The following is a 22884-nucleotide window of genomic DNA, read 5'->3' as shown; positions in this document are numbered from 1 at the left end:
TATAATGGAAGCATGGATAATCATAAAAGGAGTTGACCTAGTACTAAAACCTGTGGTACTCCATATGGAATATAATGGGATTTGAAACATATTCACCAATACTTTCTGTCTCCCTGCCAAATAGATATGGAACCAGTTGAGGGCCTTTCCAAAGATGCCAACTATATATTTCAACCTATCAGCACAATGTGATCTATTGTATTAAATCAATCAGTCAAGGAGGACCAATATGATGAAATAATAAAAGGACAGAACAATACTACTATAGGTTTTCCATCACTGCCTTACCACTCTCTTTCCCTTTCAGTTTTGTCATTTGGATAAAGATTTAGAATAAAAATGCGAACATATTAGTTAAAATTTAGAAAATAGTCTCTCCCACACTTATCCAGGAGACCAAAATAATGCTAACACCAGGGCAGTTCAACCAGTGTGTGTGGTAACAGTGAGAGTTATACAAGTGGAGCCTGCAGCCCTTCCACAGATAATGGCCCATGACCACGCAGGAAATTATAAAAGAGAAGAAGCAGTGGGGGGGGGATAACAAAAGAGGGATGAATACACAGTAATGAAATGGAATCTTGTCTTCCATCTGAAAAGAACATCAAAGGAGATGCTTAATCTCAGGAGGCAGTATTTTCTCGTTTGACGTGCATCCCCTCTGTCTCATTCCCTCTCCATCCACCCCTCTCTCATGATGAGATGGATGATGATGAACGTGCATGAGGGAGAGAAAGAGGGAGAGAGGGAGGGAGGGATAATACCTTCTGAATACATGATGAATGTAGTCATCGGGCTTAAACTGACTGGGGGGCGAGTGGCTCACAGAGACCGAGAGCGTGCACGTGAGCGACACCGAGTACCATCATCAACTCTACCCTGCAGCCTCTCTCAGTCTTTCCATCCTCCTCCTGAAGAGAGACACAGGGAATCACGCAACAGACAAGACAAGTAAAAGAGAGGATAAAATGTTGCTTTCCTTTCTCTACTGCTTTTTTTTTTACTGAGCTACCAGAGGCAAGAGAAAAGAGGCAGTGAGACGCAGAAATAAAGCGCATCTTGTCGTAGGCTCCAGCCCACCCAAAAGCTTTTTACTAAGCAACAAGATCAGGAGCTGTGCTCAGTGCGCACAGCCTGAAGAGGAGAGAGGATGCTGAACAACATGACGGACTACGAGGAGGGAGAGGGGGGACCCAACAGCCAGGGTGAGTGACGAAACCTGCCACAGACTGATGAGAGAGGAGTGTGAGTGGCAGTGTGTGGACTTGGGTGAGTCTATTTGCGCGAGGGGGGGGGGGGCACACGTGTGAGTTAGGGGTAGTTAGGGTAACGATTTCGAGATTATGTCATTTCAGGGATAGGGAGATAAGTGTTAGTCCTTGCGTCTGCCTTTTTGTGTGTGAAGAGCTAAGACAGACAGAGATGGACAGAGGACACTTGCAAACTCTTTCAGCTCTGGTTGTATGCCTGAGTGGTACTTTAAGGTTCTACATGTTGAGAGAATGGAAACAACAAGTGGATGTGCTCCAGTCAAGGATCCGTCTGCTCCACAGCACCTTCACTTAACCCTCACGCACTGCACCTCCTGGGGTTGCATATGTCAACCTCGATCTGCTCAAACAGTTCAGTTCCTCTTCTCTGCTGGTTCACTGCTGTTTTTTCAAAATGATCTATTTTTGGTCAGGGGATGGATGAATTGGACATTTTGGCGCAGTAGATGTGTTTCATCCTGTGCCTGTAGATTCATATGTCCATGTCAAACACTTTTAATCACTCTACAAAAAGGTTTCCAGTGGAGTGCAGAGCGTCTCGGAAAACCAGCCTTTCACTCTCAAACTCATTCATGTCTTTCCCCCATCAAGAACATCTCACCAGGGGCGATATCTGCCTTTCATAATGGTGCAAGTGTGTGGTTCTGAGTGTTTGTGTGTTTGTATTCAGTCTGAGTGTGCCTAAACATGCATGCAAATATGTTGTTTGATGGCACCTTTCCATACATATTGTAAAATGTTTAGATGCAGAACAATCTTTTTCATTGTTTCACTGTTTACCTTCAGTTTGCATTCATTAGTTATTACTAATGCTGCAAATTTATTGCTAAGTCAGAAAATTAATTGGCTACTATTTTGCTAATTGTTTCAGTAATTTTTTAAGCAAAAACATTCTCTGGTTACATCTTCTTAAATGTGAAGATTTGCTGTTTTTCTTTTGAATATCTTCAGGGTTTCAACTGTTGATTGGACAAAACAAGCAAATTGGAGAGATCACCAAGGGCTCTGAGAAAGTCAGAATCAGAATCAGAAATACTTTATTGATCCCCGCAGGGGAAACTCTTTTGTTACAGCAGCTCACTATCACATCAGTGCACACAGGAATAGAAGTACTAGGCAAAAAATATAATATACTATAATACAGGTCAGATAAATTTATACTTATACCCACAGTACCGAATGGGTATAAGTATGAATTTAAAATAAGTGTGAAGTACAAAGTGGGTTTACCGGTTGATGATAATAATACGGTATAAATGTGTATAAAATGTGCGTTTGTGTCTGTGTACACACACTCAACAAGGTAAATTCTGAAATCCAACAGTATTAATTAGGTACCACTAAGACAAATTAAATGATTTACAATTTGGACCTTAGTTATGTTAGTGTGTGTTGATGATTTCCTTTAAATTTTGATACCTGTCACACACACACACACACACATTGTTCCTAATATTGTCTCAGTTTCTGTATTAGTAATACGAAATAATACTACTTCACTGCTTACACCATTTCACCTTCTTTGTATATTGCTTGAGAAAGAGGTTAATTTGCCCCATTGCCATTGTTTTATGTGTGTGTGTGTGTGTGTTAGAGAGAGACAGTTCATTTTAACATCATATAGTGTGATCACTTGAAGTGTTACAGAGATCTTGACTGGTTTTAGCTTGGTGTGGGTCTTTGTCTTCCATAGATTCTTTTCATCACGCATCACAGAATGGGATCAGTTTAGTAATCCACACATGTGCAGCAAAGTCTAATATGTATTTGCAAAAGAAAAACTTTTCTGCCTCTGGAGGATTTTATTCTGTTCTATTGGATCAACTGGCTAACTTGGCATACCCCCAAAGCCTGTTGTTTAAAAGTATTGAGGCAGAAAACTGGATTACAAGGACACATTACATTTCCACTCAACATTATATTGAGTGGAAATTCAGTGTGCAGTAACCTTCCTCCATTGAATAACAGCTTTGACACATTCACATCTTCTCAAGGGGAAATTTACACTAACTAGTAGGCAATGCACACACACCACTGCTGTGTGTAAAGTAGATATCATATATGAAAGAATTATAAATAATGAACTTAGGCTAAAATATCTGGTAATAAAACAAGAAACATGGTTGCTCCAGAAAACATTGAATTATCTTGCAGTCTTCCATAAACCTGGTGATAATAGCTCAGTAGATTTGATTATGTTATCCATTAGTAGTAGAGGATTGAAGCTGTTCTCAGTTGATTAAAATGGTTTTGTTTAATTTCTGTTTTTGTTTGCCTATAGCCTGCACACTCCATAGTAAAAGATAATGTAGCATAGGCCTTTTTCACAGCAAACATTTTGACTTGTAAATAAAAGCACAGGTGTTACTAATAACATCAACAAAGTCATGACAGTATGACAGACAATGTATGTGCACAGCTGTGCTGCGAGCGAAACACACTCCCAATAAGAGTTAGAGATAGCAGTTGGTCTTTTTTACTGGAAGAAAATGTGAAACAGTATTAGAGGAAACACAAAAAAGTCAATCATAGTGAACACATCAGAAAAAGATGAGATATCATAAACAAGAATTAGATGAGAAGTATGTAAAAAAATGAATTAATACAGTAACAAGAAAACTGGATTCACAAAAGTGTAGATTAGTTGTCAAATTAGTTATTGTCCCTCATGACAGGAAGAAACCAAGTATTATAAGTGAAACAACAGCATTAAAGAGGGACTGTGTAATTTTTTGCTGAACAATAGCTACAAGTGACAATACCCAATACCCCAATATATTAGGATTATTGATAACACGTAGCTTGTGTAATAATAGCGGTAGCAAGTAGGGAAGAGTCAAAGTCAGCAAACTGGCTCAGTCAGTCAGTTATAAAGCAATATCTAGCTTAATTTAGCTAACATTAGCTACCATCAGCTGTGTATTAGACTGTATTAGACTACACAACAGAGGGTCAATGACCTTTTGCTTTTTAAAGATCATGATTTGAGCAACACCATTACACCACAGGGGTGAAAAATGAGGTGGCATTTGTGGTGCAAGTGGAGTGTGGTCACTATATGAACAGGGCACACAAGACAAGAGTATACTAGTGACCAATCTGGGATCACACCTGGATAGAACTACTATCTCATTATAGTCCTGTCTGTTTTAACAGGGTGGGCAAGATGACAGATTTATGAGACCCCTTGAGGCTGCACGCTGTCCACTGGCAAAAAGAATGGATTAGATCTAATCAATAAGCTCAACAGGAGTGATTGTGAGGTGAAAAGAGGAATTTGTCATAGATGGTTCAATCCTGGTGCAGGTTTTCTCCTAAAAACATTTAAGTTCATTTCATTTTGAAAAACAGCTATTGACTTTTCTTGTAAATTACTTTCCTATCCAGTTCCATATTGGTGTGTCTACACCCATTTTAGCTCCGTCTTGTGAATCATGAATTACTTTCTAATTTGTTTTAAACGTTGTGCAGTATCCATTAGGAATTCATTAGCATTTTGCATTTAGTACAACATGCAGTTAAGGCTTTAAGAACTGATGAGTAGCCTATGTGTAGGAGCTGCTTCAGGGTTAACCATTTAAATTTGAAAACTAACTTGGAAAAGTAAAAGGAGACATCCTTTGCTAAATATGGGAGTTTTTTTCTCTTTGCGTGGTCATGTAAATAGGGTATACTCAGAGTTACTAGTTTATTAAGTACAAATCTACAGTGTAATGCAATTCAATACAAATATCCTGCAATATTTCCTACGTTTGTGAGGCTTATGTTCAGTTTTTGTTGAGAATGTGTCAACTTTCTAGTCATTTTTGAGGTTGTAGTTAATAGTGTTGTTATGTTGGACTGCACATTGGTGGAAGTAGTATTGCAGTATTTTACTGAAGTAAAAATAGCAATATATATATATACTCCATTACAAGTTGAAAATTTCACTTAAATACATCTATATAAGTATTCTAAGCTAAATGTACCTTATGTATCTGAAGTAAAAGTACTCGCAATGGTAACAGTCAGAATGTTATATTCATCACATATTTATATATGTTATTACTGACATGTAAGTAGCATTTTAGCGTTGTCATAGTGGAGCTAATTTTAACTACTTTATATACTATTGGGTAGTTGAATCTATAACAATGCAAATCTGAAAAGTAACTAGTAGCTGTCAAAAAAATGCAGTGGAGTAAAAATATAAAGTTGCATACGATGGAAATACTAAAGGAAAGTACAAGTAAATGGATGCAGACAAAATATAAGAAACACATTTTAATACAATGCAATCCATTACAACACAATCACAAACCACAGCGCAATCTCAAAAATGACCACAAAGTTGAAACACATCTCTGACAGAGACATAAACTACAAACCCGATTCCAAAAAAGTTGGGACACTGTACAAATTGTGAATAAAAAAGGAATGCAATAATTTACAAATCTCATAAACTTATATTTTATTCACAATAGAATATAGATAACGTATCAAATGTTGAAAGTGAGACATTTTGAAATGTCATGCCAAATATTGGCTCATTTTGGATTTCATGAGAGCTACACATTCCAAAAAATTTGGGACAGGTAGCAATAAGAGGCCGGAAAAGTTAAATGTACATATAAGGAACAGCTGGAGGACCAATTTGCAACTTATTAGGTCAATTGGCAACATGATTGGGTATAAAAAGAGCCTCTCAGAGTGGCAGTGTCTCTCAGAAGTCAAGATGGGCAGAGGATCACCAATTCCCCTAATGCTGCGGCGAAACATAGTGGAGCAATATCAGAAAGGAGTTTCTCAGAGAAAAATTGCAAAGAGTTTGAAGTTATCATCATCTACAGTGCAAAATATCATCCAAAGATTCAGAGAATCTGGAACAATCTCTGTGCGTAAGGGTCAAGGCCGGAAAACCATACTGGATGCCCGTGATCTTCGGGTCCTTAGACGGCACTGCATCACATACAGGAATGCTACTGTAATGGAAATCACAACATGGGCTCAGGAATACTTCCAGAAAACATTGTCGGTGAACACAATCCACTGTGCCATTCGCCGTTGCCGGCTAAAACTCTATAGGTCAAAAAAGAAGCCATATCTAAACATGATCCAGAAGCGCAGGCGTTTTCTCTGGGCCAAGGCTCATTTAAAATGGACTGTGGCAAAGTGGAAAACTGTTCTGTGGTCAAACGAATCAAAATTTGAAGTTCTTTTGGAAAACTGGGACGCCATGTCATCCGGACTAAAAGGACAAGGACAACCCAAGTTGTTAGCAGCGCTCAGTTCAGAAGCCTGCATCTCTGATGGTATGGGGTTGCATGAGTGCGTGTGGCATGGGCAGCTTACACATCTGGAAAGGCACCATCAATGCTGAAAGGTATATCCAAGTTCTAGAACAACATATGCTCCCATCCAGACGTCGTCTCTTTCAGGGAAGACCTTGCATTTTCCAACATGACAATGCCAGGCCACATACTGCATCATTTACAACGTCATGGCTGCGTAGAAGAAGGATCTGGGTACTTAATTGGCCAGCCTGCAGTCCAGATCTTTCACCCTTAGAAAACATTTGGCACATCATAAAGAGGAAGATGCGACAAAGAAGACCTAAGACAGTTGAGCAACTAGAAGCCTGTATTAGACAAGAATGGGACAACATTCCTATTCCTAAACTTGAGCAACTTGTCTCCTCAGTCCCCAGACGTTTGCAGACTGTTACAAAAAGAAGAGGGGATGCCACACAGTGGTAAACATGGCCTTGTCCCAACTTTTTTGAGATGTGTTGATGCCATGAAATTTAAAATCAACTTATTTTTCCCTTAAAATGATACATTTTCTCAGTTTAAACATTTGATGTGTCATCTATTTTGTATTCTGAATAAAATATTGAAATTTGAAACTTCCACATCATTGCATTCTGTTTTTATTCACAATTTGTACAGTGTCCCAACTTTTTTGGAATCGGGTTTGTAGTTGTCAAAGTGTCCTTGAGCAAAGCATCTAATCTTCAACCATCCAGTGATACATCCTGAGTGCATCGTCAGGCTGAAATGAGTGAAACAGTAGCCATTCCCTTCTTGTTCACAGTACTTGTAAACACAGAGTTTACAATGGAGCTGCAGCTGCCAAAATACTGCTTGTATCCTCTGGAGCAGCTGGTCCAGGAGATAAACAAAGGTCATGTCAATGTCAGATTTTTGGCAGGGTTGATATAAAAGCATGTAATGACATCATGTGTGAGTAATACAGGATTTTATTATAATACTGGAGCTGATAGATAAAAACAAATATACATGCAGAAAACAGATGACATATACTATTAAAAGTTAGAAAAAAATAAGTTAAAACAAATAAACCCACTTTATTGTGGCTTTGGACATGCAGACTGATGTATCAGCTGGCTGGCGGTAGAAAAAACGAGACTCTTTTGAAAGCATCAAGACAAACAGCCCCAGTACAAAGCTGCAAAATTCTCTTCAGTGTTGCAGTTGTTTTCAGACAAACGGGGCAAATGTATGTTCTTGTAAGGTCTTACACTAGTAATGCAACATCTATTTATAAATAATCAAATTCATGATTTAGACATCAAAAATAAAACAGGTTGCTATCTCATTTATGATCTATAATCATGTTGTTGTTTTTTTTAAATTGAGTGTTTATTATCAAGTAATCCAGCATTTCTAAGTGCTCGCAAAGCTTGTTTTTCTAAAGGAGTATGAGGTTTGTCTTCATATCAAGTGTGTGTTTTAGATGTTTGGATGGACTACTATTAATTTTAATGTGTTGTTCACACATTTATGGTCGATGATGGCAGGTTTGCAGACGCTGCTACCTGTCTCAGTGTCCTTGTCATTTTGGTCGATCAATATGAGCTCTGCGGGCAGATGGTCTGGCATTTCCTCTTAGGGCTGTTTAGACTGGGAGAGATTAAACCTTGGTTGGAGGTGCGTGCACGCACACATACGGTTTACAGTATTCACATACTCACAATGCTCTACATGAAGGGAACATGCTTTTGGATGTGCTTATTGCAAACAGCTTCAAACATCCAGGAGCCAGAGAAATGTGCCAGTTGGTTTGTCAGTGTTAGGTAGGGTCGTTTATTCATTTCAGTAGAGCAACCGAACAACAGGACTTCAAAAAGCAAGACTAAGAGTACTAAATACAAAATACAGCTGAGGATGATGGGAATGTCATTAGTTTTGCAGGTATTTGGCCATTAACCAAAGTATTGGACAAAGTACAAATTTTGCCCTGATGATGGCACATGATGAAAAGTCAGGGGATCAAAGTTATTACAATTCATCCAGAAGGGAACATGAATGTCTGAACCAAATTTCTCAGCATTCCATTATAATATAATCATTGTCAATTATATAATAGTTGTTGAGATATTGCAATAACAACCAAAAATCAACCTGCTGGTGGCACTGGAGATAAAGTCAGTGGATCACGTCAAGTCATTAAAATTCATCCCCTGGGTGCCTTGAATATCTGTGGCAAATTTCATTTAATGACATTCCATCCCATAGTGGTCAAGATATTTCACTCTGAACCACAAATGTAAACCTCATGGTGGCGCTAGAGGAAAAGTCAGGGGATCACCATAGCCAGCACAATTTAGGGTCTGTGGACCATGAATGTCTGTACAAAATTTCATGGCAATCTATCTAATCATTGTTGAGATTTTTCAGTCTGGACCAAAGTGGTGGACTGATCAAAATTGCTTTATTTGAATAGGCCTGAAGAGGTGAAATTGTCCAGTAATTTACAAGAATAAAATCAAAGATTAAAGGAAAGTCTAAAAAAAGTATATATTTTTAGCAGAAATTAGTTTTTCCTTTCTGCTTTCGTATCCTGTTAATTGTCTCATGACCCCTCAAATTTATCTTGCAACCCTTAGCGGGGTCCCAACCCCCAGATTAGGAATAACTGCCTTACAGGACATGCTGGTCGCTTTTATCAGTCAGTGCATGTTATTGAAATGAATTACTTCCAACAGGATTGTTTTAGCTAAATTGCTTCTCAGTTGTCACTCCTGCTGTCCTTCTCTCAGGTGAAAGTTTTTCATATTTTTTTTTTAATTTTTGACAGAGGCTAACTTCTTCCAGCTTTTGTGCTGAGCAATAATAGGCTAAACACATGGAGGACCTGAGGGTAAGAAGGCAAATAAACATATTTCCAAATTATTAGAGTGTTCCTTTAATGGAATAGTTACATTTTGGGAAATACCCTTACTCGCGTTCTTGCCGAGAGTTACATGAGAAGATTAATACCACTCCCGTATCTGTAAAGTAAATACGAGGCTAAAGCCAGCAGCTGGTCAGCTTAGCTTAGCACAAAGATGTTAAACGGGGAACAGCTAGCCTGGTTCTGTCCAAAAGCAAAAAATATGACTACCATCACCTCTAAAGCTCACTAATTACCATGTATCTCATTTATTCCGTACATAAACGGAGTTGTAAAAATGTCAAGTTCTGATTTTTTATAGTTATATGCCGGGCACAAATTTTATACTTCTGTTTTTGTACGTTAAGCAAACAAGATACAATGTGTTAATAAGTGAGCATTAGCGGTGCTGGTAGGTAGATTTGTTTACCTTTGGATAGAGCCAGGCTAGCGGTTTCCCCCGGTTTCCAGTCTTTGTGCTAAGCTAACTTTCTCCTTGCTGTAGCTTCATATTTAGCATGAGAGTGGTATTGATGTTCTTATCTAATTCTTGGCAAGATTAAGTTAAATAAGCGTATTTCCCAAAATGTCAACTATTGCTTTGTTAGTCTGATATGTGTGCACCTCCTGCCCTCCATAACAGGGCATAACCACATCCCGCTGAGATGGACTTAATCTGCTTGCCAGATGTAGTTAGCTCATTCACTGGTGTTTGAATCTGAATCAATCAATCATTTGTTAATGCAGAGTGTTCACCATTGTAATTTCACTGAGAGAGAAGGGTCACCTGACACCGTATAGATGGATGAATGATGCATGGAAAAAACTCCTTCTATGTCTAATGCAGATGATGATTCATTGTCTTTGCCAGGGTCATAGCTGTAGGCTGAAGGACAAAAAATTCACCCATTGCTATATTATCACATTATTAGTATTAACCTTAGTAACAAGTAGCATCATTATTATGATTGCACTGTAATAAAAAGGAAATTAATCAGGGAAACAACAGCAGTTATTAACAGCTTAAACATGAAAATTACAAAAATACAGAAATACTTAAACATGAGAAATTTAGTTTGTTTTGTTTGTGCGTGTGTGTGTCTGTAGCCCACAGGATTGTACAGTAGCCCAGGTTGACTATCCGGTTTGTGTTTCAATGATCTTTTGTGCTTATATAGCTGAGTTGTAGTGGGCATGAGTAAATGTGCACCAGGTATTATCTCATCGCAGAGCAATGCTGCATTATGTAAATCTGCTTTCTTAATGCCATATGAAGGATTTCAATATTGCCCAGTTAGCAACAGAAAGATAAGACATGTCAGTGCTTGTCAGTAATCCTCTGACTTGTCCTGGCTCTTTCAATTACTGAACACTGAATGAAGAGTGTCAGACACTGACTTTAATCCATATAGAGTGAGAAGGTCAGAATGTCAAAGTTGGATTAAGGTCTTGACGTCTTTAATGTACGTTATGTGGTTCATTTTATTTCAAAGTAAACCCATCTACATCACATTCATGTCTTTTTATTGGATGGGTATCAGTACGTCAGATAAACACTTCCAGTAACCTACTGTAGATGATGTAACATCACTACACTGTTGACATTGCATGCTGTAATGTTAATACATGTCATCATGCTGAGGAGCCTTTATTTGCCTTTCTTTTGGTAATTTTGGTTGAAAGTAAATTATACATGGCAATTTGTGTGACATCAGTTTCCTTCCAGGGAAAATATGTGAGAGACAAAACTAGTCATCTGTTAATGTCTTCCAAAATTACCACCATATGAGTGTTTCCTGATCTGTACCTCTGGCCCTGTGGTAAATATTTAGGCAGCTTAAACCACTTGGTTAAATGGTTAAGGAAGTAGTAAGACTCTGTTGGGCTGGACGTTAGATAGCATCAGCGCTCATTTAGAGTCGTGTTTCTGTCCACCATATTAAGTCCAATATTCACTCTCCTTTTAGCTCTGTTTTGGTCTCCACCAACTCCTGAGAGGAGAGAAATATCTGGCTCTGTAGTTGCTAAATGCTCCAGTATTTTCACCAGCTAGTCGCTAACTGTGTATGTTTGTCTTTTGTTGCTCAGCAGGGGATGTACAGTGTTTTGTTTTGTTGCTGAAAGCAGCTTCCTGCTGCGGACGAAAACAACGATAGGAGAGTGATGAGAGTGAACCAAAACAATGAGTTAAAAGAAGCTATAAAGCTCCGTAGAGCTGAGGGGATTTGCAGAGTCGGGTGATAATTGTCTGTGGGCAGGTCATTTTAAGGATTTGGATAAACAACCAATGCTCTAATTTTTCCGTTAAGAACAGTCTCACATAAAGATATGAAACTATCTTGTCTTTTTTGTGCTCCCCTCTGACACCTACTTTCTGAGGCACTTCACAGTAATATGACTCACTGGGGCTTTAATGGCTTTACTAAGACCATGATCACACTACAGAGGCCGACACTTTGAGATCCAGGAGCAGAGTGATTCAACTGGAGAAAGTCAAGTGGGAATAGAGATAGAGCTTTCCTCTAATCTTCCGACTGAGCTGCAACATCTCTCCCACCCAGTCGTCTCAGATTGGAGATTATTAAATACAACGTGGTCTAATCCTTTCTTGCTCATCATTTTCCCTCCCACGTCTCGCTCTCAGCGGTCCAGTCGCATCACTCGGTCTGTGGAGGAAACAGACCGAGTGAGTCACTGTTTGTTGTTAGAGCTAAAGTTAATGGTGAAACTTTGTGTCAATTGTGTTACAGACAGAGAGGCAGGAGACACCGATAGGGAGACAGGTTTATTAGGATTATAGCCAGAACAGACAGGTGAGCAGGTATGAAGAAGGGGAAGTCTGTTGGAGTGAAGACTCGCTGGCGTGAAGAGCCTGGCGTATCCGTGACAAATTGACTGTTAACTGAGTTTTGTTTGAGTATTTAAAGATGAAGTCTCCACAATCCAACATACACCGACCAGTTGCCAGAAATACTCCTACTACTACAGCACCAAATCTGCAGCTGAAAATAGTCCCCAACAAATACACTAATTACTCCTGTTTGAGTAACATTTGCTAAAAAACTACAGTGCCCAGCTGTTTTAGGAAATTATATAGTCACAGAGTGGGGTAGTCGGCCAGTTTTGAGAGACGCACTAACGCATTGTTGAATTTGGTCTTTTCATCAGATTTGTTGACAATAGCGAATGAATAAAAGAATATTACAAACCCTATCCTTTAGTAGCAGCTTGTCTAATTTATTAGACATACAGTATATAACCTACAGTACAGCACTTAAAAATAATAGGAAGACTTTCCACTTTTTCCTCTGTGAAATGTCCAAACTTTTTGCTGCATTCCTGCTTGCAGCTGGAATGTTGTTCTGGTTATTCCACAGCTTCAAATGACGAGTCGATCAGAACAAACACCTGTCTGTCTTTCTCTTATCCCATCCATCAGTTTACTCATCTTCATCACCACTTTCCTACCCTTAAATGCATCTACAGAAACTCAATTGACTGTCATATTGCCAAAGTAGCATTTTGCCTTTATCTGCCGTATTTTACCTGTTTATAGTATACATGCCCACCCATGCCATGTGAGGGAAAGCGATCCAGTAAATGGTGAGGGTCCCTTTCCTTTACATCGTATGGTAAAATCACCCTTATTGACCTCCATACAACCTTGAGTGCATCTAGCTGTGGATAAATCATTTAATGTTCCCTTGTTGGGGAAAATGTGGCGAATACACGGTAGCTTTGCTTGCTTTCATCCAAAAAGTACAGATGAGTCAGTCATTACAAAGACTTTGCTGGTTCTGTAATAAGCTGAGGGGACATGTATTAAAGGAAAAAATGCTGTAGAGCTTGCGCCATTGATGACCTTCTAAGCTATTGATAAATCTGCTCCCCATACTTGTGTTCTTGGCTTATGGTTTCTATTAAATCAAATGTACACTCTTGTGTCATCTACCTGGAATCAACACAATACTTTTTTTAGGTGTGTGCATTTCTAATCATGCTAGTGAGCATCAGCTGACACATTCAAAAGCAATCTGTAATGTTTGTTGTTTTTAGGAATCTGCTGTCGTTGTTACTTTTTCCCTGAATCTACAAACAACAAACCAAAAACCACTCTTAAGTTTCAAAATAAAGATTCGCCCTTTCGGTGTTTCCCAACATTTCCCAACATATGTGCACCAGTTTTCAGATTATCATTTACAAGTTTTCAAACCTGGAAAACAAACTAATACACCAGGAGAACAGTGACAAATTTGAAACACTGAAAATGTGTTGAAGAAACACTGTAAAAAGAGTGCTGCAGTGCTGAAGACTATACAAGCCTTCAAAATTTTCACTGCTGTTTTCTCTTTTGAGAACAGAAACAGAAAATCAACACCATTGTTTTGTTGTTCAAATGGCTCAAAACCAGCTATGTTTTTATTCGGCAGCCATTGGCATGACATTCTTATACCACAGCGAACAGTGGTTGATAAGAGGCTCATGGTGGTGGATGGGTGTACAAACCTTCTGACATGAATACCATTGACTTGGGTCACTTACTATACCAAAAGTCCATAATGGTTTCTTTTAACCATGAATACAATATATACATAACCTAGTACTTGAAAAAAAACATTTTCATTGAGGTATGAGGACTGTATTATTATTACTATAACCAAGGAATGGTTTTGTTTTCAGTTTGATCTAACTGATCAAACTCTGACTTCTAATCATACAGCGTTTGAGCCTTCACCTCAGGCTAAAACTTAAAGGAAAAGCTGGACATATTGGGACATACATTTATTCGCTTTCTTGCAGAGCGATGAAAAGTGTATTTCCCCAAATGTAAAACTTCCTTAAAGATTCATGAAAGCTTGTCACTTAACAGCAACTACATGTTACATGTGACATATTCCCTGTCATTTGTGATTATGTCATTAAAAGGTGGGGTATGCGATTCTCAAATCACGGCTGTAATAGTGTTGTGTGGTGTGGCTTGGTCCGAGTCACACAACACTATTACAGCCGTGATTTGTGTGTCAGGTAATATTAAATGACTTGCCCACGGACATTCAACTTACTTTCTAGTTTTCCAAGATATGCTGTTGTTGTGATGTTATCTATAGCAGCAGGAGAGTTGTGAGTATCGCTGTCTGGAGCTGGTTCGCTGGCTCTGGGAAACCGTCTCTTCCTCTATGGATGTTAGCTTCGCAGCATCAACTGTAGCGACAGTTTGCTAACCCACAACCTAGTTAAACTAACCCATAACCTAGCTACCATTAGTTACATTACTTGCTGTGTCGTGGTTCGCTCTATTTCATGGTATTTGTCATGGTATTGGATATCTCCAGAATCGCATACACCACCTTTAATGGCTGAAAATATGTCCTCATTCCTGTTTTAGTGGCAAGTTTTATGTTTAAAGTTGATGCATTGTTGGCACACACTTCAGTGTCACCTCTGCTGACTAGAATCTGTGTGACAGACAAACACAGGCAGGCAACAGGCTGTGTGCGACACAGACAGTGGAAGAGTGTGTCAGTGAGGAGATAAGTATAAATTAAACAAATTACTTCATGGAATTAGCTTTAATTCCTCAGTTGCAGCAGGCAAGGTGAAAATGAATGAGGTATCTGTGTGGTAATGTAATTGTGAGGTTGCTGTGCAGCTGATTGGTGCAGTTCTCTCACATGCATACGTTAATTTCTGCCTTCCTCTGTGGCCTCCAGCAGCTGCTGGATAATCCCCTTGAGCCTGCGTTCTATTAAGCTTTTAAAAGCCGGTATCAACTGTCCATTTTGTAATAGCCATGTCACATCAAGGGTACAAATCTACACCGCCCACTGCCTCTCATCTGCATGCTGCGGTCAAGTCATAGTCACAGCTCTGCCTCCTGCAGCAGCAGCATTATAAACATATCTTTCTGAGCTGATCACTTATTAGTAAATCATGGCTGTCTGTCCCAAGGCTGAAACATTGATGTAGAATGAAGGCTTATCCATTAGTGGCAAACAAATCATTTAAAGCTGCTGAACATTTGAGTTTGTCACAAACTTATCTTCAAATGTTTTGTACATTTAGGACACATTTTCTGTAATATAGCTATTCGCACGCATGTGTGATCTTTCAGAGATCTCACACAAACATAACAGACTAATTTCCTCACCAAAATCTGTAACTTCCCACTCCAGAAATGTCATAGTTTAGTTCATAGTTCAACACTTTTAATAACTTGTGTGCCCCTTCCCCTCAAGCACTGAATATGTTAAATCATGGGTTAGAGCACCATGACTCCTCCTCAGTTTGAGGTCTCAGAGGAGTGAACATCTGAGTGCATGATGATGAATGTTGAGTATTAACACCATGGTAAAAGTTCTCAGACTCCTCTGAAGACTGTCTTTGACCAACAGGTTCACAAAACCAGGTCTGAATCAAATCGCATAGGAGCTGCTGCTGGTTGTAGCAGGTGTTAAAGGATACACTCTTATAACACTGTTAACTCAAGATAGACAGTTTAAGTAAAAAAAGGATCAAAATCAATGCAGCAGAATCACAACTTTTTATGCCACACATTCTTCTGTCAGGGACAATGCAACTTGAACCTCAGTTCAGAGATTCAGAGGAGTTATGCTAGTAGTGACTAATAGCCTCAAGCAGAGATGAGGAGTGGGCTAGAGTGGGCTTAATCCCTCTGGAGGTCAAGCTGGAGGCCGGCAACAGGGCAGCTGAGACAGCCACGGCGACCACTCCTTCTGTGGCTTCCACGAGACCCAGAGAAAATGGCCAGGCGGGTCCCGATGACTGCTGGAGGGCCGAGTGGCTCCTTAATAGTTAATTGAAGGTACGAAGAATTCGAGGCAGGCAGGGGGCGGGCTAGCCGGCCCCAAAGCAAGGTCTAGTAAGAAGGAGCCCAGGCAGCTGGACGACATGGAGCCTTGATGTTATCGAGGACCCTGCTTCCTTTGGGGTGGGGGCTGCTTGTCAGCAGGCAGGGCTGCAGGTTGGTGGCTCGCAGGCCAAGATGCAGACTAGAAGCTAGCTGGCTGGATGCCAGCTGGCTCAGGTACAGGAAGAAGGCTACCATGCTGGTGGCTAGCATTATAGGGGCTAGCAGGCTGGAGGCTTGGGAGACTGGAGGCTAGCTAGTTGGATGCTAGTAGGCCGAGAATCAGGCTGGCAGCTAGGAGACTGGATTGAAGGCTGGTGGATAGTAGACCGGAAACCAGGCTGAGGTGCAGGCTCACTGGAGAAAAACAGAATGTTCAGCATGACTTAAGATTTTTGGTTCCAGATACCAGTTCAGCCACACCTGGAGCTTCCAAAAACCAGGGTTTTGAGTTTATTTTGTTTTCAAAAGTGATAGAGTGGTAGAGTTCACCTTCAAAAATAATCGAGTAAAAGCCCAGTTAAATTTGCATGTGCAATTTTGCATTTTAGAGAACATTTTGTTGTCTTTGTTTTTCTAGTGTCTATGGTCTAAATATAAAAAAACAGGTCCCACTACCTATAATTAAAACACAAGATTGACTCTCAAATTTCTAAGATTTTGAAATACTTGTTCATGTCAGTAATTTTTGTAAACACTGATGTAACACAGGCTTGACACAAGATGCTGATTTTTTATCTGTAAGTCAAACTCTTTAATGATATATATGAATATTTACCTCAAAAGTATATAGTAATACATGACTGATTGAGCCATTAAAGGCTTAACATATTTACTTACAGTTTAAACCGTGTCATTTCATTAAGACTTAATTTCATATAAGTCAATAAACCCATCCATCCCTGCATATACAAGATAAGGGCCAAAAAATAATGAAGTTTTGTGTTTTAGAGGTGCCTTAGAAATTGTACGCATGCACACAGAAAAAGGAATACAAAAGAGCTCGTCCTGGGGCAGTAATTTGCTGTGGACGTGATGAATGTGGGTCAGATGGGGCGGTTCGTCCTGATCTGACCCGCACATTAAAGACAGTCCACACAATCGTGCGTGTTATTGCTTCACATGTTCACATAAGCCCCACAGTAACCTGTCACCTCAAATACACTCACTGTGTCTGTTCCCTGGTGCTTTAATTAGCTTCTTAAACTGTTGTGCTTTATTTCTGATTCTAGAGTATATTTTACATTTAATTCTCAAGTTTTCATTGCTGTTGTCATAGCTCTGTGTGGCCACTTTACATGACAGTTTTCTGTATATTCTATTCTATTGGGAGCTTTTACAACTGAATACATATCAATCTTAAGTGCTGTTTATCTATGTAGGTCACTTTTGACACTCTTTAATGTCCTGGCCAATGATTCTTCTGTGTTGTGTAATCAAAGGGAAACTGTTGTCTGTGCTTTGATTTCATCAGAGGTGCAGTACGTTTCACAGGGCTCACTTAGACCACAGGCAGTCCAAAGTGCCACAGACAGACAGACAGGAACATTGCTTTATGGGGTTACTTTGCCAATCATCTTAAGACATTTCTTGGATTAGTGCCAAGCTACATTTTTTTACTTATGAGCTCAAACAGAGGCTAAAATCCTCAGGCAGAGCACTTCCGGTTGTATCACAGTCAAGGATGAAGACCAAAAATGTTTTCCTCTTCCTGCAGTACAGCCCCCAGGTAGCTCTAACAGACTATCTGACTCTACATGAACTATGGTCTGAATTTTTGTTGTATCTTGTTTTGCAGAGAATAATAAAACAGTAAAGATATAAGATAACATATAATATATATGTGTATGTATAGAAAGAAATATATTAGTAAATATAAGTATGTCTTACATTTACTTTTAAATTAACATAATGTTAGAGCTAGTCTAATACTTGGGTGCATACATTTTTATTTCACTACATTTACAATAGATTGTAGTGATGTGACCTGGCACTGACAGATGAGATCAGCGAGGCTCCTACTGTAAAGAGTAAGCATGTCTGATACATACGGCAGTGCCATTAAGGGCTTTATAAACCAGGAGTAAAATCTTAAATTTAATGCTAAAATTCCCAGGATATTTGAGAGATGGAGCACTGGGGTCAGTATTTTAGTCCTGGTTAAAATTCAAGAACATTATCTTATCAAATGCCTGAAAAGAGCTTTAAACAGTCAGTTCAGAGCAGGTTATTCAGAGTCAGATTTCAGAAGAAAAAGTTCAGTTTTGGGGGAAGGTGTGGATGGTGGCTATCACCGTAGTGCAGAGTTCAGCAAGGTGACAGTTGAAGAGAAGAAGTTGTTCCTGAGTCTGCTGGTCCTGGAACGGAGAGTCCTGTTGCGCCTCCCAGAGGGGAGGAGGAAGACTAAGAGTCTACAGCTATGCTAGTGGCTTAGTGAGGCTTTGGGCACAGCGGTGCCTTGAGATAAAAGGTAACATCAGCATGTTAACATGCTCACAACGACAATGCTAACATGCTGATGTTTAGCAGGTATAATGTTTACCATGTTCACCATCTCACTTAATTGTGTTAGCATGCTAACATTTGCTAATTAGCACAAAACACAAGTACAGCTGAACCAAATTTCATGACAATCTATCCACTAGTTGCTGAGACAATTTAACCAATGCCTCTTGCAAAAAAATAAACAGCTGCAGCAATGTAATACTATAAAGACACTTGGTCAAAACCATTTGCAGTATGGTGAAAATGTTAGAATAAACATATTATACGTTGGTAACTTTTTATAATAAGGTTATAAAACACATGCTTAAGTAATGCAGAACTAATGCATTATAAATGCAGGAATTGAAGTAGGATATGTCATGAATTCCTGTTTAAGGATTAAGTCATTTTGAGTTTCTGTGATTAGTTAACGCTTAATGGATCATCAATTGATCAAATGATTGTTAACACAGTTACTTCATACATTAGCTGTTATCCACATAGAAAAGAGCATTTCAAACACAGGCATTAGATAAGCCTCTCTGAAAGCAGAACAGTATCTGTTCTCGTAGAAATATGAAGCTGTTTTTATCAAACTGGTAGTCAGATGCAAACATCTTCATGTTCCTGCATGACCCTTTGTATAAAGTGTTACTGGCGCATTTCTAAACACAGCACAAATGATATGATATGTAAAGAAAACAACAATGTCAGGCAAAATTAGACAGATAGTTTTTGTAACCTCGCCTGTCACAATAATGGATCAGGAGATCAATTCAAGCGATGCCTCTGGTTGTATGGTTACACTCCAAGGTCACTCACTGATTGCTGTGAAAGATGAGGAGGGGGATGTGGTTTCTAATCTGAGGATAGAAATACACAAGTGAGGTGTGTTTTTTGTACAGCTTGTAAATGGATGATTTCTTTTTACATTTGAGGGGTAAAATACACAAATTCAATACTTCAGGAAATACAGTGCAGCTGTTATTATTGTATGAATGTTCTGCAGTGTAATGAAGGATGTTTATCACACAACATTCCCATCCCGTGGGTAATATCTCAGGGCTGCCAGCAATCAACCATCACTGCTTATTCGCTGACTTTGGCATGCAGCTTCATTGCGTGAGAAACATGAAAATGCTTTAGCAGCTCTATGAGTGTCACAAAGCAGAATACAGAGGTTAGATCCAAACTTTGAAGTGTTTGGTTCGATGGTTCAGCTAATCTGCCTCCTTTCTGCTATCGAGCCCCAAAGTGTTCAATATTTAATAAATAAAAAAGACATTATGAAATTAATAATCATATGAATATTTGTGTAAAATGCATAAAAATAACTCAACCTCATTATTTTACAATGTTATTTCATCATTCTTATTTTCATGTATTTTTTCACTTGATAACAGCACCCTTTTATTTCATAATGTAACTTTTATTGACTGGTGTTGTCAACACTTACCGCCCCCTGACCTTTCAGTCAATCACATGCCCCCCTCAACAACAAGACAGCAGAAATATGAATATGAAGTTATCCTATACAAAATATGCCACAAACACACACAGTACTTATACATGCATAGAGAAAGTCCTGACACACACATACACACACACACAAAGGCATTTAGTAAACTGGTCAAATAGCAATTTTTTAAAAGCTGATTTCACTCTAAGCCAGGAGCTGAAATGAGCTTTAAATGCAGATTTAAAAATCGTGGTGGATTACAGAATACTCGGGTGGTTGGCCTCAACATAATCTAACTGCAGCTAAGAGTAGAAATTGTTGTCAGTCTTAATGTCACAAAATGCGGTTAGACTGGCCTCATCACAACAAATAACAAACAGGTCTTCATTATTATCTGCTGCACAGTCTCTGCACAGAGATTATTTCATCTACATATCATCTACAGAAAGTGAAAAAATTGGTCTTGAAGTAATTTTAAAGGTCTTTTCACATCACCAATGAAGAAGTCCAGAGGAAAGTGGTATGTAGTGTTCAGGTGTTTTGAATGTGTTGTGTTCAGGTATTGATAGAAAGCTGATAAAAGCTCTAATCCTTCATGCAAACTCAAAAACGACATAAAATTTAAATGCTTTCTAATCCAATTTGACAGGCAATGCGTCTTTAGGAGAGCTGTCCGTCGTTCAAAGGATTATGTGCTGTGTGAGAGCAGTTTGGCTGGTATTTGACTTTCCTCTTTGCTTTAACGATTAGTGTATAATACTGCTGCAGCTCGTGGGAATTGAAAGAGAGGACTTGATTGTGTTGCTTTCACCAAGCAGGAGCTGCAGGATGTCCCCCTCGTGTGGCTCTTTTCGCAACTTGTACAGGCTTCTAAATGCCATTGTGCTCCCAGACCATGTAAGCATACCTTTGTGGATGTGAAACTTTAATTTGTTCCTTGTTGTACAGGATTGTTATACTTTTCAGTTTTTGTACTCACTGCTTTAGAGGTAGGTAAAGAGGAAGGAGGCAGAGAGATGTCCCATAATGAGAGGTCATAGGGGTGAAGAAAAGAGTGTCTAAATGCCTCAAATTGTGAACATAAATTCAAGACACTCAGACTTGGATTAAAGAGGAAGTGCTCACAGCGAAGACTTAATCCTATTAAAGAAGGGCTACATTAAAGCTGATATGGCTGCCTGTGGTTTTAGTGGTTTAGATTTAGAAACTGTAATGAAACTCTTGTGCTCTGGTTTGTAAGTCATCATGGCTTCTAAAACTTAGACATTAGATGCCATGATTATTTACTAACCTAACCACAGGAGCTGGTCTAATCAATATTTTTATTTTTACAATTGGTGAAATGACGGTGTAATGTGAAATGTGTTTAATGTGGAAAACTTGTACTCTCTCACTTTGCTGAACAGAAGAATACCTCATAGAGCCTCAGTTGTCCTTACTTGAATATATAAGTTTAATACACAAATCTGTTTACAGAGAAGATCTTGGTACAACATGTATACAGAGACATACGGTCAACGGTCAACATCCAGTCTTACACCATCTGGGAGGGATGAAGAAAAATAATTATGGGTAACTGAGTCAATGTCAAAGTGCATTATTATCAAGGGATTCTGGAAACTCTCCAAGGTCGATCTTATCTCTAACACCAGACATGCTGGCACCTCCTAACATAAAACATACCTAATCTGAAGGGCACTGAGGCATCTCAGGTCAACCACATGTCATGCTCAATATTAGAAATTCTTCTTTACACATAAAGTTCTTCCACAGTGTTGCTTCTATTGACAAACCCACAGAGAATTATCCCCCAACTCTGCAGCTCCCCTCAGCTCTACAGAGCAATTTAGCATCTTTCAGCTCATTGTTTTGGTTTCCCGGCCCAAAGCTTTACTATTTTGATTCACTCTCACTGCTCTCATCAGCATTTTCAGATGAAGGCAGCTGTTTTCAGCGAAAAATATACTTTGATAAACCCACTGTACACTACCTGCTCGGCACCAAACAGCCGACAGACACCGTTAAAAACTAGCTGGTGAACATAGTGGCGCATTTAGCAGCTAAAGAGCCAGATATTTTTCTCAGGGATTGGTGGAGACCAAATTATCTGTATCCGCTGAATGTGTAGATATTCAACTTTTTGCTAACACATTAATCACATCAACGTTTAAGATGATAATGTGTTTACAGCTTGTAAAGTGGCGAAAAATCTATGACTACAGATTTTAATAAAGCATTCCATAGCTGTTTTTTCAAATAAAACACCTAACTTCTTTCTTTCTTTGATCACTCAGAGGATCAGCACAGAGGTGCTCTTTATCTGTTTAAAATGCTGTTAAAAACAGTACTCTATTGATAACATAGTAATTGGAAAACAATGAGCAAAATTTCACATCCGACTTTTCCTGTATAAAAGCCAATAAAAGAAACCTTAACGAGAGAAATATCAGGAAGTGCTACCTGATGCTGAGCTCCATGCATGCAACTAATTCAAAAGCTCCAAAACAGGCAAGTAAGTAGCCCTTGAGTTTAGATAGTTTTTTCAACTACCAAAATCATGTCTAGTTTTAAGTTTATATAAATCCCTTAGTTTCCCTTAGCAGAAAAACAAATTAAATCCTACATTGGTCCATCTAATTTGAGTTTTT

At 39.0% G+C, this 22884-nt stretch overlaps 1 protein-coding gene across 3 annotated transcripts in view; it reads left to right on the top strand.

Moving 5' to 3' along the window:
- The first annotated feature begins 752 nt into the window (after positions 1–752).
- The window catches only part of slc12a5b (solute carrier family 12 member 5b), a 40895-nt gene continuing 18763 nt past the window's right edge, over positions 753–22884 (top strand). Inside the window, exon 1 of one of the 3 annotated variants that reach the window (XM_044211874.1) lies at positions 753–1205. In XM_044211874.1, the coding sequence (XP_044067809.1) occupies positions 1151–1205 (55 nt within the window). In that variant the 5' untranslated portion in view covers positions 753–1150. The remainder of the gene's footprint in view (positions 1206–22884) is intronic. The other 2 variants (XM_044211876.1, XM_044211873.1) reach the window with 2 other exon arrangements.

Source organism: Siniperca chuatsi, linkage group LG10 (genome assembly GCF_020085105.1).
Source record: "Siniperca chuatsi isolate FFG_IHB_CAS linkage group LG10, ASM2008510v1, whole genome shotgun sequence".
Taxonomy (NCBI): Eukaryota; Metazoa; Chordata; class Actinopteri; order Centrarchiformes; family Sinipercidae; genus Siniperca; species Siniperca chuatsi.
Note: the sequence above shows the minus strand (reverse complement) of the source record. Positions and strands in the feature narration are given on the sequence as shown.